This window comes from Marmota monax, unplaced genomic scaffold (assembly GCF_021218885.2).
Source record: "Marmota monax isolate L192 unplaced genomic scaffold, Marmota_monax_Labrador192_F-V1.1 WCK01_AAM20220418_F8-fsc00017, whole genome shotgun sequence".
Taxonomy (NCBI): Eukaryota; Metazoa; Chordata; class Mammalia; order Rodentia; family Sciuridae; genus Marmota; species Marmota monax.
Window position 1 is genome coordinate 21,238,135 of NW_026695241.1, and position 16,409 is coordinate 21,254,543.

The following is a 16,409-nucleotide window of genomic DNA, read 5'->3' on the forward strand; positions in this document are numbered from 1 at the left end:
CCCTAAACTCATTGTATAAAGAAAATTGTTGAATGTCTGAGAAGTGTGGCTTTATTCCACAAGACTTCTCCTCCCCGCTTTCCCTCTAATGGCTTCTTTCCCAGAGCTAGGTTGGGACTGTGTGAAGGCTGGTTCCAGGAGCTTTGCACCAGCCCCTAATATAAAGCTACTTGTAATACTGGCTTCTTCCCCATGGTCCTAGTACTGGGTATCCTGAACTGATAACTAACTCCAATACATTTTTTTTCCCTGTAAAAATTTAAATCTCTTTCTTCATTCAGTGTGTTTGTTTACTGTCTCCCCACCTTAGACAACATTTTAAAGCCTTCTATAACATCACCCCATCTTCCAGAGCAACTCATCTTTTTTTTTTTTAATTTTTAACTTTTTGTTGTTATAGGTGGACACAATACCTTTATTTATTTTATTTTTATGAGGATTGAACCCAATGCCTCATGTATGCTAGGCAAGCCCTCTCCCACTGAGCCACAACACCAGCCCTAGAGTAACTCACTTTTAATGGCCATTTTGTATCACAGATAAAAAACTGACTACATGGCCAAGTTCTGAACTGACCTGAGAAAAATAATGTGTATGTGTCTGTGTGTCTGTGTCCCACTAATTCCCCCCAAATGTGAATCAACCTCTCCCTCTCCCACCCCCCACCCTCAATGTGTTGAAGTAATTAAAAGACTTTGGATAATAATGCTTTCCTCTTCCAAAGACAGGTAGTCTTTGGAAGACAGATAGCAAAAGGCATTAGCAATCCTGAATCATTTTTATTTTATAAGAGATTGAAATGGGATTATTTGAAGCTTGGCTTTTCCAAGACTAGCCTGTTTCTGATTCTCCTTTATTCTGAGACATAGCTCTGTGCAGTCCTAATCTGAAGCCTGGATGTTTACGAGGCTCTCCTTCCGTGGCAGGCCCTAAACTCCAGTTTTTATTCTGTTATTTACTACTACTACTACTTCTTCTTCTTTCTTTGTACTGGGGATTGAACCCAGGGGCACTCAATCACTGAGCCACATCCCCAGCCCTTTCTAATATTTGATTCAGAGACAGGGTATCCCTGAGTTGCTTAGGGCCTCGCTAATTTGCTGAGGGCTGGCTTCGAAATTGCCATATTTTGCCTCAGCCTCCTGAGTTGCTAGGATTACAGGCATGTGTCACTGTGTCTGGCTCTGTTAGCTTTTTTTTTTTTTTTTAGTTGTAGATGGACACAATACCTTTATTTTATTTACTAATTTGTATGTGGTGCTGAGGATGGAACCCAGTGCCTCATACTTGTGAGGCAAGCGCTCTGCCACTGAGCCACAATTCCAGCCCCTCTTTTAGCTTTTTGAATTGAATTTGTTTTTAGCTTTTTGAATTGAATTTGTTAACAGGTTTGTTCAGTTTCTTAGCCTCTTGGTTGCTTCTTCACTAAAGGCATCCACCTGTAGGGAAAAGGCAGCCCTGTTCCTTCATACCTATGTTAGGCAGGCACTTACTGTTCCCATGTTTAAAAATGAAGATATATATAGAGAGAATGTGTAATTTCAAGTGGCAAATAAAGGTGATAGATCCCAATCCAATCAGTCCAGTTCCATAGTCTGGACCCTCCACTGCTGTACTCTTCTGCCCTATCACATACTTTACAATAGGGGTTAGGAATTATGGCCTGGGGCTAACCCAGAGCTAAGAATGGTTTCCACTGGATTATTTAAAAGAGAAGGGAAGGAAGAAAGAAGAAGAATATGTTAACAGAGACTGCATGTGGCCCACAAAGCCTAAGATATTTACTCTGGGTCCTTTTTCCAGGAGAAGTTTGACCTTTGCTCCAGAGGGGACAGTGAGGAAGTCTATTGGATCTGCCCCCCTTTTCAGGCATGCCCTGGTGGATGTGGTGGGCAGACAGTTCTCAAAGTGAGACTGGCAGGCTATGTCAAGGCTTCAGTTTTCCTGTTTTCTTCTCCAGGCTGAGGATCTGAATACCAAGTTGGAGGGGGAGCCTTCGGTAAGGAAACCAAAGCAGCGACCCAGGCCGGAGCCCCTGATCATCCCCACCAAGGCGGGCACTTTCATCGCTCCTTCTGTCTACTCCAACATCACCCCATACCAGAGTCACCTGCGCTCTCCTGTCCGCCTGGCTGATCATCCCTCTGAGCGGAGCTTTGAGCTGCCCCCCTACACACCACCCCCCATCCTTAGCCCCGTGCGGGAAGGCTCTGGCCTCTACTTCAATGCCATCATATCAACCAGCAGCATCCCAGCCCCTCCTCCCATCACGCCAAAGAGTGCCCACCGCACCCTGCTCCGGTCTAGTAAGTGACTGTGCTAAATCACCCCCTTGGTGGCCATGGCAGTGGGGAATGTTGGGGGAAGGACACTGGGCAGGGAGGCAGTTCAGCCTATGGGGCTGCTGGGGATTGAGCTGGAGGCTGTGGGAGAAGGGACTTACTCTCTCCTCTAAGAGAAGGAGGTTGTCCTGTTACATGAACAAAGAGTGGGGGTTGGGGAGTAGGTCATTTCCATGGTTTGGATTCAGTTCCCAGTTCTACCATTGACTATTACAGCTCTTTGTGCAAGTCATTTAAACATCCTGGGTCTTGGGTACTTCTGCATTAAAATGGGAATTAATAGTACTTTGTTAATGATGAAATTGCCAATATTCAGCTGTTTTGGGATCTACCAATAGCAGTTTCTTATGATTCATCCTAATGGCTATCTCCTAGGGTTGTGGTGAGGATCAGATGCATTAGCATGGGTAAAACCCTTAACGTGAGGTTTGGTTATTGAGTTTGTTTGCAATAATATTTGGAAGATCTGGTCTCCTTTGCTCTCAAGTATTTATTTCTGCCAAGAGTAGACATTTTGGAAAACTTTGGCTGGCCTGGGTGGTGTGTCGCTGATAGGTGTATCCTACAAAGGAATCCATTTCCTCTTAAAAAAAAAAAACACAAAAAAACAGATAATTCTCTCCCTTAGAGTGGGCAGAGAGGATTAAGTGGGAATAGTACCTTGATGCCTTCACCCATTTAACCTGAAATGGATTTCACCCATGGTGTAGCTCTCTGGTGCCCCCTGGTGTCTATGGGTGAGAAGCAGCTTGCCCCACTTACCCGGGAAGTTTCTCTGACCCTCTGGGTTTTGCAGAAAGTCACTGTTGAGAGTGCCACAGTCTTGGCAGTCAAGAAGAGGTCAGTTTGTCCACAAGTTTTACAGAGCACTTGGGTGTAAGGCCTTGAACTGGGTCCTGCGATAGTTCCAATAATGTATGGGACACCATGACCTGAGAGTGCAGGATTATTAGGGAGTTGACATGAAAGCCCAGGAGACAGAAAAGCAGAGGTTCCTGACGGTGTAGGAGCAGCAGCCAGTGAGTGAAGCTGACACTGAGCTCCAGGTCTGCAGAGGCTTGGTAAGGTGAAGAAAGCAATCGGGAGGGGGTGGGGCTAGAGCTGAGCTTGAACTCTGGAGGGGGAGGGGCGGGGAGGGGCACACAAGGCAGAGCAAATGACTGTGGCTAGACTTATGGTGGGGCTGTGCAGGGAATGAGAGGCCACAAGGTAAGCAGGCTGCTAGAATTGAGGGTCCAGGCAAGGGGCTAATGGGAGATATAGACAGAAGAGAAGCTGCCTTGAGCCCCCCGAGCTGACAATTACAGGTTTTATTTCATGTTGCATGGTTTTTTGCTCTCTCTCTCTCTCTTGCTCTCTCTCTCTCTCTCTCTGAGCAAGGGTGTGTTTTGATCCAAAACCTTAAGGAAATTTGCTTGGAAGAAACTGAGGCAGAAAATCCAGAAAGGGAGTGAGAAGATAATTTTAAAGCTGCGATCCTCTTTACCACCTCTCTAGCGTGCGCAAAGTTTCAGCTTCTTTACTAGAAAACCATAGTTTGATGTCGAAGTTACTCTGTAGTGTGGGAGCTCCTGGGAACAGGAACTTGGCATGCATAGTGGTGCTAGTAGTAGGGGTAACAATACTAGCTCCTGTTTACTGAGTGCCAGGCTCTCTGCATTGTTTCATTCAATCTTCACCTTAATTCTAGGACATAGCAATAGCCCCTTTTCTGCAGGTGTGCAAACTGAGGTCCCCAAATGTTTAGTAAAAGAGCCAAGTCATCACATTTAGCAGGCTGCACATCTAGGACTCAAGGTGCCTGAGTTTGAAGTGAATTCATTGAATCAGTGCTGTGACTCCTTTGTATGCAGGGCAGCCACCCGGGGCTCTGGTGTTTTGCTGAAGGGAAGAGGGCACCACTTATCAACCTACTCTTTGTCCCATAGACAGCTCTGAAGTCACCCCACCTGTGCTTTCTGTGATGGGGGAGGCCACCCCAGTGAGCATCGAGCCGTAAGTATAGCCTGGCCTTGGGCCCATGGTGTGAGGGTGGCCAGATGGGCCCAGTGCATGTAGGGGGGCTCCGGGAGCAAGAGGAGAGTTTGGTGGGATCTCTAGAGGGCCAAGCACCACTTGGGCTTTTGCAATTGGCCCTGGGCTGTTCTTCCCCTGCTTTTGTGTGGAAGTAGCAAAGAAAGGAAGAGTCTAGCTCAGCTTGAGTTTGTTTCTGGAGTGCTGGACAGGAGTCCAGGAGACTCTTCCTGTCTGCCAACATGAAGCAGTTTCTCCCCTTCCGGGCCTCTCTCACTTGTCCTCCTGGTTGTAGCAGGTGCCAGGCTGTCGTCACAGTCTACCAGAAACTAGGTTTCCTACACCCAGCTGAAGCCTGGCTGCACTCCATCTCTGTCAGCTGCTGTCTTCTTCCCATCCCCAGGGAGAAAGTCAGGTTCCCTGTTCCCATGTGGTGAGGCCTAACTCCATGCCCTGTTCACCCTGCAGACGGATCAACGTGGGCACCCGGTTCCAAGCGGAAATCCCTTTGATAAGGGACCGCGCACTGGCAGCTTCAGACCCCCACAAGGCTGACTTGGTGTGGCAGCCTTGGGAGAACCTAGAGAGCAGCCGGGAGAAGCAGAGGCAAGGTGAGGAGGGACCCAGGAATAAACAGGCTGAGGCAGGTTGGTGGGCAGATAGGCATAGGCCAGGCCTGGTCAGGCCCAGCCCTGAGCATGATTTCCTCTCCTCCTCACCTTCCATGAATCCAGTGGAAGACCTACTGACGGCTGCCTGCTCCAGCATTTTCCCTGGTGCTGGCACCAACCAGGAACTGGCCCTGCATTATCTTCATGAGTCCAAGGGAGATATCCTGGTAAGATAGCACCATTGGCCCAGGGAGGTCCCTCAGGGAGGTTGGCACAGATCTGAGTCTGCTGCCCAGAGGCAGGGTCTTCTGGAATGCTGATTTGAGGCAAGCAGGAGACTTTGGTTGAGGAATCAGTGGTAGGGGCCTGGATCAAGGCACCACCATTTCCAAATTCAAGATTTGGGTGTGCAGTCCATCCCAATCCCCTGATTCTAGGCTAGTGGGTTCCCACTGTCAGCAGAACTGTCTCTGAGGGCCTTCTCGGTCCTGTTGCCTGCCTTGGGAGCCACAGTTCTCTTAAAAGGTCCTAAGGAGCCCCACCTCCACAACCTTACCATCTTCTCACATCTCTTGCCCCTCCATGGTTAAGGGGGACAAGAATAAGCCCCACCCACGCTTATTCTTATAAAAGACCTCAAGTGGCCTTTTACATTTTTCCAGGCCTAGGATTCTTAGTCCATTACTGAGACTGCCACCAGGGCCCTGACTGTAAACTCACTTCCCTTCCAGGAGACGCTGAATAAGCTGCTATTGAAGAAGCCCCTTCGGCCCCACAACCACCCACTGGCAACTTATCACTACACAGGTGGGCTTCACTGGTTTGGGTATGTGCAAGAGCCTCCAGGGGTTTCCAGCTTCCCCGGGGCCCTGCTCAGTGCTGAGTCACTGCCAGGGGTGGGGGCAGGGAAGAGCAGAGAAATGGACACCAAAGCCAGGGTAGTTCTCCAGGGGTTTCTTGTGCCCCAGAGGGAAGGTTGGAGAGGTTGGGCAGGTGGGAACCCCTCCCAACAAAAAAGCCCAAGTTACTGGTACAAGGGACAGGAACAGGGAGTGTCATCTAACTTGGCTTCAGGTACCTAGAACTTCAGTGGCCCTTGGAGCACATGTCTTATTCTGGACATTGTACTTGAAGTGGTACATTGGCCAAATCATGTGACTCTGGCAGCCACTGTTATTGATTCCTGTCAGTGTCACTTTTATCTGCACCAGGCAGAACACTAGGGGTTTCACCTGCATTGTGTCACTTAGTTCTCACCACACCTGGGAAGGTGGATTCTAATGTTATCATTTCACAAGCAAAGGCAGTAGGGCTTCCAGCGACTGGCAGTGAGTGGCCAGCAGGATGGGGAGTCAGTTCTGAATGCCTGCAGAGACCGCATGTGGATGGCCCCTCACTTTTCAGTTGGTCAGAGTCAGCCCACAGTGCTCATGGTCCTCCTGCCCACCTTACCCCCAGCTCCCTCTTTGCCCCTCAGGCTCTGACCAGTGGAAGATGGCTGAGAGGAAGCTGTTCAACAAGGGCATTGCCATCTACAAGAAGGATTTCTTTCTAGTGCAGAAGCTGGTAAGCTGGGGCTCTGTCTTAGGGCTGGTGAAGGCCGGGAGCAGCCTACCTGATCTGCCAGTGGGAGCCCTGAGTTGCTGGTGCTCTCTTTAAAAAGTAGATAGATCAATGCCATTAAGTAGCATTGGAGATAATTTTATAAACACAAGAAGGAGAGAAGATCTGGCCTTTCTGCTGGTTCCAGTTCTCTTTCCTACATTGGGGTGGTGTGGCGATGCTCTATGGTTTTGGTCCAGAGGGGGCCTGGCATTAGACTTAAAATAGGAGGGAGACCAGATGGGAATGAAGGCTGCAAGGAGAAGTGAGCCATTCCCCCAAGGGAATATGGAAAGGAAGTCACTCTACTGGGAGGGGAACTGAGAACCAGCAAGTGCTTATGTCATTGACCCGGGGTCCTCTACTTCCTATCTGACCTAAGGCTTCCTTCCAGTAACTCAGTTGACCATGCCTAGGTTCCCTAGATAATCTGGTTCATGTTCTTCTGGAAGAGTAGAGTGCTTTGCTAATCCAAGGAATTGTGTCTTTTCCAGCCCTCTCACAAAATCTGGGTTGTGGGGAGAGTGGGTTGTATGGATTGACAAGGGAAAGGAGCTTCCAGAACTGCACTGTTCCTCCTAGGTTGAGGATCATGTCAGGAATGGCCCTGGGGATTGGACAGAGGGCTGATGAGTTCTATGAGGGCCCTGTTAAAAGAACCTTCATTTGCTGTGTTTTCGTAACACTCTGTCCCCTAATTGGGCTATATTGCCAGGAAGCCTGTGCCCTTAAAATTCATTAGTTCCTAATGCCTAATGAAAAGAGCAGATCAACAGTCAGTCATACAAATGATCAGAGAAAATTGACAGGAGAAGTATTAACAGTCTAATTGATAAATGTGTGACGTAGCCATTCCTGGGAGCTGAAGCATGTCTGTTTCATCTTTAGGCACAGAGGCTCCCGCTGGCCCCTGGGCTCCCTGGATAGGACCTCCCAGCACAGCAGTGGCTGAATGGTCTGGGATCTTGGGGAATTTTAGAGAAAACAGCCCTATGGGGAAAAGTGGTCTAAAATCCAAACTCAGTGGCCAAATAGTTTATAAAATGAGAGGGTTAGAATTTCAGGGTTTGGGACGTTTCTGGAGATTGTCTAGTCTCACCCCATTTACTATTTACACATGAAAAAATAAATTAGAAAGCTGAGTGACTTGTCTAATGTCCCATTGCTATTTGGTAGCAGAGTTAGGAGCAAGACTTGGGTCTTCTGTTTTTTTTTTTTTTTTTTTAACTTTTTTCAGATTTTCCCACAGCTTTCTGGATAGTTTACCTCAAGTCCAACCCCCACACAGGACAGTGGGACATTTCTTTACCTCACTTGTCAGTTGCTGTTCCCTGGAGAGGACTGAAAAAGTTTGCCTGAATTCACGAAGGGGGTCTGTGTTGCCAGATTTGGGCTGGCATTGGATGTGGATGGTGCCCAGGCTTTTTACAGAAAAAAATGCAGGAACAGTATAATAAACACCCACTAATGTCCCACTTAGATTTATCAGTTGTTAACATTGTCCCCATTTGCTTTCCCTCTCTACGTGTAAATAAACCGACTGCATATATATATATAACTATTAAATTATAAAAGATATTTTCCTTTATCTATTTTTGCTAATCACTAAAAGTAAATTACACAGCCAGGCATGGTGGTGCACACCTGTAATCCCAGAGATTTGGGAGGCTAAGACAGGAGGATCACAATTTCAAGGCCAGCCTGGGCAATAGGGCAAGACCCTATCTCCAAACAAATACAGCTTGTTTATGGTAAAGAGCCCTGTTGTACAGGGGATTCCCTGTACAAAATTTAAAAAAAAATAGTAAGCTATAGGTTATGAATGTCCTGACATAATATTCAGCAGATTTCAGCATGTGTCGCCTGAAAATTATTTTCCAATAAAACCATAGTATATAAATAATCCCAAGGAATTTAAATGGACCTGATACTCTGTAATATACAAGCCATAGTCAGATTCTCCAGTGGTTCCGGTGTTGTCCTAATTTATAGCTTTGTTTATTTGTTGGAAATAGTGCTGAAGCATTGGTTAATTGCACTGGTCAGGGGTTTGTTGTAGAGCAGGTACTGGAGGAATGCTTGTATTTCCTGGGTTTAGTTTTTGGCCTAAGGTTAAGGGGGACTTGTAGGTATGAGAAAGGCTGGATTCTCTCCAGGCAGGTGAACCAAACCAGCAGGCTCTGACCTCAATTTTGACTTCAAACAGATCCAGACCAAGACTGTGGCCCAATGTGTGGAGTTCTACTACACCTACAAGAAGCAGGTGAAAATTGGCCGCAACGGGACTCTCACCTTTGGGGACGTGGATACAAGCGATGAGAGGTCGGCCCAGGAAGAGGTTGAAGTGGATATTAAGGTGACTCCTTTCCCAGCCTTGGCTGCTAGAGCCTGACTGGGTCTGGGACCAGGGCTGAACTAGGAGTTTGAGGTCAAGCTCTCTAGGGAGAGAGTAAAGGATGGACAGAGGAAAAAGCAGGGTCCCTGACATCCCCCAGGAGCTAATGTCCCAAGCCCTGGACCTTATGGCTCTCCTCTCTAGACTGCTGGGGTCATAGTAATAACACATGGTGTCAATATGGAACACTGAATTTTTCCATGATATTTGCCCCAGCAACACTTACTGTCTCCACATAGCAGACCTCCTACAGTGTTTCCCAAAGTTGAGTCATTCTTGCACCCCCTTTATGATTTCTGCTCTATCTGCATCCTACTATGTGTCACCATTGCTATTTTTGTCATGTCCACATACTACTTGTGCTGTTAATGTTTTCTTTGATTCAACTAATTTTTTACTCAAATAAAAGGGAAGCTTTATATCACAATCATAAATAGAAAACCAGTACCGTTTCCCATAAATGGAAGGTACTGGTAAAAGTAAACATATATGAAAACCAAATACTTACTGAATTCTAGTTAGATGCTGTGTTACCTGCCAGTGTTCTGAGACCGAGGCCTGAACTCTCTGAATGAGATTATCAAGTCTATAGAGAAGTGTAAAAATGACACATTAACACCAACTGGAGACTTTGTCCTTGACTTAACCAGGATTGAAAGAGAACTGAAAAGGGAAAGTCATTTAATTTTGTGTCCATGTATCCACCTGACATCATCTTGGGGTTACAAGTCCACACGTGGCGACATGCTGTTCTAAGACCAGGAGTGGTTTGGTCCCCATTTTGCAGATGGAAAGGGAGTGGAGATATAGAAAATGTTACAAAGATAGTTTGGAATTGGAGCTCAAGGCTCCTGCCTGGCTCACCAGACCATTGAGTCTAAGGATGTGTCTTCTGGGTGTCTGTTCAGGAGGCCAGATGGCCTGTGGGTACTGGCATGCTCCCTCCCTGCCTCCTGCTCAATCTCAAGTGCTCAGTTTCACCCTGAGGGCTCCCAGGTATCAAGATTCCCTTCTGTCCCCAAGCAGACTAGTCACAGGAGGGCTGTGACCTATGACAGTCCTAGCACAGAGCTAGGCCCGGCCAACAGGACAAGTGGGGACTCGCAATTCAGTGCACTATGGCAGTGTAATTGAGCTCATTCTTGTCCTCCTTAGACTTCCCAGAAATTCCCAAGGGTGCTTCCTCCCAGAAGAGAGTCCCCAAGTGAAGACAGGCTGGAGCCCAAGAGGGAGGTGAAGGAGCCCAGGAAGGAGGGGGAGGAAGATCCAGAGATCCAGGAAAAGGGGGAGCAGGAAGAGGGGCGAGAGCGCAGCCGGCGGGCAGCAGCTGTCAAAGCCACACAGACACTACAGGCCAATGAGGCGGTAAGTGTGACCTCCACAGCCACTCCCTGAGCCCAAGGCCAGGGGGGCTGGAGCTGGGCCTGGGGGTGTGGGAAGGAGGGCTGAGCAGGAATATAATGGTAATCCTCATCATCATAATAACAGCCAGTGTGAGAATCACTTTGTGCTGTTGCTTTATTTAATTCTTATAACCCTGCATGGTGGGGAATATTAATCCTGTTTTACAGATGAGGAAGTTGAGATCCAAGAGAATACAGCTAGTAGGTGGCTGGTCTCTGTTCTGCTGTTTATTTTTACGTTATGCTGAGATTTGGGGAAACAGGCTTTGGGTAAACCCTGTAAGTTTGTGGGACACTGAGGAAGCATGAGCATTCATGAGCGGTAGCTCAGTCAGAGATCCCCCTAGAGAGCTCCCTCCTGACAAACATGTCTGCCAGCCCTTCTCTGGTGTTCTCTGCAAAGTGCTTTCATTTCCATTGTCTTACTAATATCTCACAATAACCCCCATAAAGCCTTGAGCCCCACCCTGCAGACAGGGAAGTCAAATTCAGAGATCCAAGTGACTTGCCTGAGGTCACATTCCAGATCCTTGAACTTCTTGTGCAGTGCTCTGCCCTCCATATCTCAAGCCAAGAGCAAGACATATGGCCAGAGCTGCCCTTGTTGGGAAAGCTCTCTGGAGAAGGGAGAAGGGTGGGGATCTGTTTCTACATCTCTGCATACAGGACACCCATCAACTAAACACGGCTGTTTGCTCCATTCTGAGCTTGCCTCTTCCTGCACCAGGAACTGTGCTGTCTATGCTCTTGAGTTCTACTGACTTTGTGAATACTGTCCTTTGAGGGTCCACCCTGGGGACATATTGTCACTTCTGATGCCCATTTGGGGCTACCCACCTGGGACCCAGAGCAGCAGCACCTTCTCCAGGTCTGCACCACATGTCCTGTGCTGACACCTGTCTTCCCCTTTGTTCTTCCCCTCCCTGTGTTCATTGTTTGCCATGACCTACCTGTTGTCCTCAGCCAGCAAGCTACACACTGTCCCTTCCTTAAGCCCAGGCGCTCTCTGAAGGCAGGGGCTCCTGTCAACCTCTAGGTCCCCAGCACCTGGCACATCATCTGAGCCTGAGTCTCTTTTATGGCATGACGGCATGAGTGCACTAAATGACAGAAACTATGAACACAAGCTTCGTTAATTAAGATACCAAGATCCCCAGTCAGAAGCATCAAGAAGTTTTTATCAACTGAGGGCTTCCACAAAGGCTGCTGGAATTACAGTGCCAGCAACTTTGTAAATGATAGAGCTAGAGGCCACCCAAGACCCGGTGGGCTCCTGGAGAGATAGTAAGGTCCCTGTCACTGGAGGGATTCAAGTAGGTGCTAGGTGACAATTTGGCAGGAGTATATGACCTTTAAGGGCCTCTGTTCCCTGAGATACCAGAATTATGGATCTATGTTTCCCCCGAATCACTCAACTCCTTGATTTCTCTCCAGGCCAATGACATTCTTATTCTCCGAAGCCACGAGTCCAATGCCCCTGAGTCGGCCGGTGGCCAGGCTTCAGAGAAGCCACGGGAGGGACCAGGGAAGTCTCGAAGGGCACTGTCTTTTTCGGAGAGGAAGAAAAAAACAGAGACATTTAATAAGACTCAAAATCAGGAGAACACTTTCCCTTGTAAAAAATGTGGCAGGTAAGATGGCCAGTGCAGCCACGCGGGGACCCGGTGACGATCCGAGGGGGCGGGGCGGAAGTGGATTAGGGGAAGCGTCTGGGAGCCCTCCACTTGTCTTCTGATTGGCTCGGCGAGTTTCCAGGGCAGTGACGTCACCGAGCAGCTTTGGGGGCGGGGAAGCTACTGAGGAGCGTCCCGCCAAGAGTGGCGTCAGGGACTGGGAGGACACGGCCCGAGTCCGGGAAGCGGGGGCGCCACAGCCCTCTCCCCAGGGTTCGGGGGAGGGACCGTCCCCTTACCTGAGCCCCTCCGCTCCGCAGGGTGTTTTACAAGGTGAAGAGCCGCAGCGCGCACATGAAGAGCCACGCGGAGCAGGAGAAGAAGGCTGCGGCGCTGAGGCTGAGGGAGAAGGAGGCCGCCGCTGCCGCCGCCGCCGCTACTGCCGCCCCTCACCCGCAGGCGCTGCGAGAAGAGAGCGGTGCGGGCGAGAAGGGCTGAGTGGCCACCTGCCCCTCTCCCAAGGCCCGGGCAGGGAGTGAGGACCGGGTCACGTGGACTTGTATCAACAAAACAAGACAGTGAAATAAATGGCTCTTTTTTTATAAAGGCCCCAGGAGCAGTGGTAAGGGCTGCAGGATCCAGTTCTCTTTGCATTCAGTCTGTCGGAAGTTGTCCTTCTGCTTTCCTGGTTCCTGGAACTGTGAGAGTCCTGGTCCCCGGGGGGCGGCCCCCAGCTGCCTCTCAGATCTCTGCTGCCTCTTTGCTGCTGCACAGCCTCTTCCCTCCTCTTTGGCCTCCCACCTCCTCCGTCTCCTGGAAGCCACCATGGAGCCAAGCACAAGCTCACTCCCATTGCAGCATTATTTCCCCTCCCCAGAGGTTCTGGAAGGTTGCCTTCCCTCAAGCCCAGATAATGGGACTTACTGGGAGGGAGTGTGGTAGCCTGGCACCTGTGCTGTCCTTGCACAGCCGTGCCCAGGCCTGAGCTGCTCCAGTGACCCTGTCTTCAGGCTACCTCCTCCCTGGAGCGAAGCTGCCGACAGGTACTGTCCCTCTGCTGCTTGCTAGCAGCCCTGCTGGGTCTGCAAAGTTTTCTCAAACATTTGGGAAAGGAGCCAGTGTTCCCTTCCTCTGCTCTCTGCCTGAACTGTCCAGAGGCTGGGAGCTGCAGGGCGAGGCCCCAGGGGGCTTCTGACAAGCCTGGCTCTTCCTGCTTTTCTCCTTTTTGCCAAATACTTTGGGGCTCTGGAGGCTGCTGAGGGAGCTTAGCCTCAGGCAGGTCCTGGTGAGGCCCAGCCTGTTCCTCCTTGGTGCCAGCTCCCTGCTTGCCTCTCTCCTGTCCTCAGCAGTTGCCACCTAACCCCACTGCACCCCACTCAGTGTTGATCTCCATAGCCCAGCCCCAGTCCTGCACTCTGGAGATTTCTGGATCCTTCCCTGGGAGGGGGAGGTCTCCTAACTAGATTGAACAGGAGCCTTCATTCCTTGACTCGGGTCATTTGGGAGCTATTTATTTATTCTTAATATTTAATTTTTGACATCCTCTCAGGGACCAGGGGCCTCATGCATTCCAGAGGCCCAAGTGCATTTATCCCAAAACATGGCACCTTCTTGACATCCCCATCTCCACCCCAAGGCCCTAGGGTTCCTCATCTTGTTGCTTTGGTAGCTCTTGCCAAAAGGAATGATAGTAGCATTGAGAGAGGGTGGAAAAGAGGAGGGTGTCACCGAAGCCACACAGAGACTAGGAGGAGTGAGGGAGATCAAAGGCAGTTCTTGTTGCTGACCCTTCTGTACTTTGAAATTGCCTGAGGGAGCTGGCAGAAGGTCACAATTCTAGTATTGTTTACCAGGCCTGGATTCTGGCTCGAAGAAGCCATATTTGGCATGGAATCACTGAAGTGAAAAGACCAGAAGGTTCTGGAGGCCCAGTCACTTGCCATTCCCATAGGGGGCCTAAGTTAATTTTCTGATCTCATTACCCAATTAATTGTGCAAAAGAAATTCCAAATGAATGTGTATAAGACAGCAACATACTAGGGAGGATCCAAAAAGGATTTATTCTGAGACTCTTCAGGAGATAGGCTAAAGTCATTATTCCAGTAACTGTGAATGAAAGAGGGTTTTAACTATGCTATCAGGTATTTTTCATATTCATTTGTACTTTAATATGGTTCTATAGAACCCCAGCTATGGGAATAAGATTCCTGGACAACGACCTAGATCTCCAGCTTCCTTATTAGTTTACTAAAAGTCCCAAGATGGCAAAATCTGGTGTACCCTCTAGAAGCAGGAGGGCAGCAAATTAAGGCTCTCTTCTAAATCACTTCTATAATGAGTGCCTTCACAGCTTAGCCCCAAAGTGCTACCTATGTTTCCCATGGTTTGTTCTCTTTAAACCATACTTGGTTTCAGGCCCCTTTATGAACATGTGATAACAGAAACCTTCAGTCACGTGAGACTTACGTTCAGTGGTAACATCTAGTTCTTGGATATCTCTTTGAATAAGAAAGTGATTCTATTCTAAGCTCACAGAAATGAGACCAGGCAAATGTAGCCAGGGAAAATCAAGATGGTATCTCTTGGTATTAATCAGATCAGAGTCCCTACTTTAGGAGGGCACATGCTTCAGTATACATTCGTATCTAGAATGCAGTGTGAAAATTGAAATGTTTAGAGGGCAGATGCAGTTGTGGTGAGTGACCTGTTAATAAAATAGGTGCAAGCGTAGAAGCTGGCATAGATATGTATACCCTTAATGGTGCTTTCTCCCTGTGAACATGTTAGGCTTGTCTTTTGTTGCTGTTTTTCCCTCCTATTCAGAGCTCTGCTTTAAGAAGTTAAGTGACAAACACCTTCAGCTTTATAAATGTCCCCCCATACCATTTATCCATATCCATCTCCTGGCTTCCATCAGCATTCAGCTAAGGGTGTAAAACTGACCTAGTGCCTGTGTTCCAGACCATTTCTGAGGTCTTTTACCCATCCAAGGAGACAGTGCCATCGTTACTGTCCTCCATGCCTTCAGCAGCCCCTCTCACAGCTAAGGTACACACCCACCCCTCTGCCACCCAACCTCCACCCCTGGCACAGAGGTCTTGTGCTACTTATGTTTAAAGGGATTGCCTATATTTAAATGCCTCAGTGACCTAACCTCTTTCTTCTCATGTGCCAGATGTTAAGATGAAGGAGGAATACAACACATATACAAGCCTCAGCTGTTTCAATGGGGCTCACTTTTCTGGGATGTTATTTATTACCAGACTGGCAAGCCTAACTCCTTAGGTTTACAGGAAGTATGCATATTTTTATAAAACATTTGTGTCCACCCCATATTTGGCTGTGTTAATATTTGCCTCTAACAATTTGCAGCTAATTCACCTTTTTCCTCATTTGTCTCTAAACTGAAGGCCTTGTTGGAGGGGACAGAGCACAGGAACAGCCTTGACAGTTTGTAATTATTGTAAAAAAAAATTAGTAGCATATAAATAAGTATATTCCTTTTATTTTGAAACAAAAATGATCAGACACTGCCTTTTGTGTGTTTGCTGCCTGTGGCACCCTTTTTTAAAAAAGACTGTTACATATTAAAATAGTGTACATATATATATATAAATATTACCTCTTTTGCTGTACAGTTGTGATAGACCAGACTGAAGATTTTATTTTTTGTGTGCTTTTTATAAAAAAATAATACACTAAAGAGAATCTTGCTGATGTGATTGTAATGTACCTATGTAACTTATTTACTTTTGAATGTTCTTCTGTATCTTTAAACCTTTTATTAAATAAGGTTTTAAAAATTCAGAGTTGAATGCTGTTTTTTTAGGGGGATTTTCACCATCTGGGGTTGATGTAAGTAAGCTTGTTTTGTTTGAAGGGAGATTACTTGACATTTTTGAGCCATAAAGATTCTGTTTTACCAGTTTATTGTCAAAAAGGCCAGAACAGGAGAAATAACACACTGTTTGCCTGGCTACCGTGCAAGATGATAGCTGAATAGATAGATCGATCTTTTTATAAAAATTTAGACAAGAAGCCTTAAGTTAATGTTTTGTACACCAACATAAAGATGGCATACTATGACGTTTTCGTTTCATTGGGATTAAACGAATACAAAGGATACAGACTGTTGCTAGCGGGTACCTGGAAGCTGGGGTGCTGAAGAGTATTTTTATATACATCAAGCAGCGTGCCTAGTATGAATGAGTAACCCGAGGAGAAAAGTCCACCGTGATGCATGCATTTTTAACATTAGCATCGACATTCACTCTAGAATTATTATTTTTTAAACATGGTGCTTAGCAGTATTTGTTTACTGTAAAAAGAATCTGGAAAATATGAAAAAGGAAATGGCCATCAGAGAAAAGAATGCTGGAGCCCCTAGCTGGCACCATAGTAACCGTTCGACCTGCCAGAGCGCTCGGGTC

General features: G+C 47.6%; 1 protein-coding gene across 3 annotated transcripts in view; it reads left to right on the top strand.

Annotated features, from left to right (window-relative positions):
* Mideas (mitotic deacetylase associated SANT domain protein) overlaps positions 1-15,786 on the top strand; it is a 66,188-nt gene extending 50,402 nt beyond the window's left edge. For 2 of the 3 annotated variants that reach the window (XM_046440919.2, XM_046440921.2), the window contains exons 4-13: positions 1,961-2,306; positions 4,271-4,337; positions 4,824-4,966; positions 5,090-5,193; positions 5,698-5,773; positions 6,444-6,532; positions 8,775-8,924; positions 10,119-10,328; positions 11,801-11,997; positions 12,300-15,786. In XM_046440919.2, coding sequence (XP_046296875.1) covers positions 1,961-2,306; positions 4,271-4,337; positions 4,824-4,966; positions 5,090-5,193; positions 5,698-5,773; positions 6,444-6,532; positions 8,775-8,924; positions 10,119-10,328; positions 11,801-11,997; positions 12,300-12,477 — 1,560 coding nt within the window. In that variant the 3' untranslated portion in view covers positions 12,478-15,786. The remainder of the gene's footprint in view (positions 1-1,960; positions 2,307-4,270; positions 4,338-4,823; positions 4,967-5,089; positions 5,194-5,697; positions 5,774-6,443; positions 6,533-8,774; positions 8,925-10,118; positions 10,329-11,800; positions 11,998-12,299) is intronic. The other variant, XM_046440922.2, reaches the window with a different exon arrangement.
* Positions 15,787-16,409: the final 623 nt, after the last annotated feature.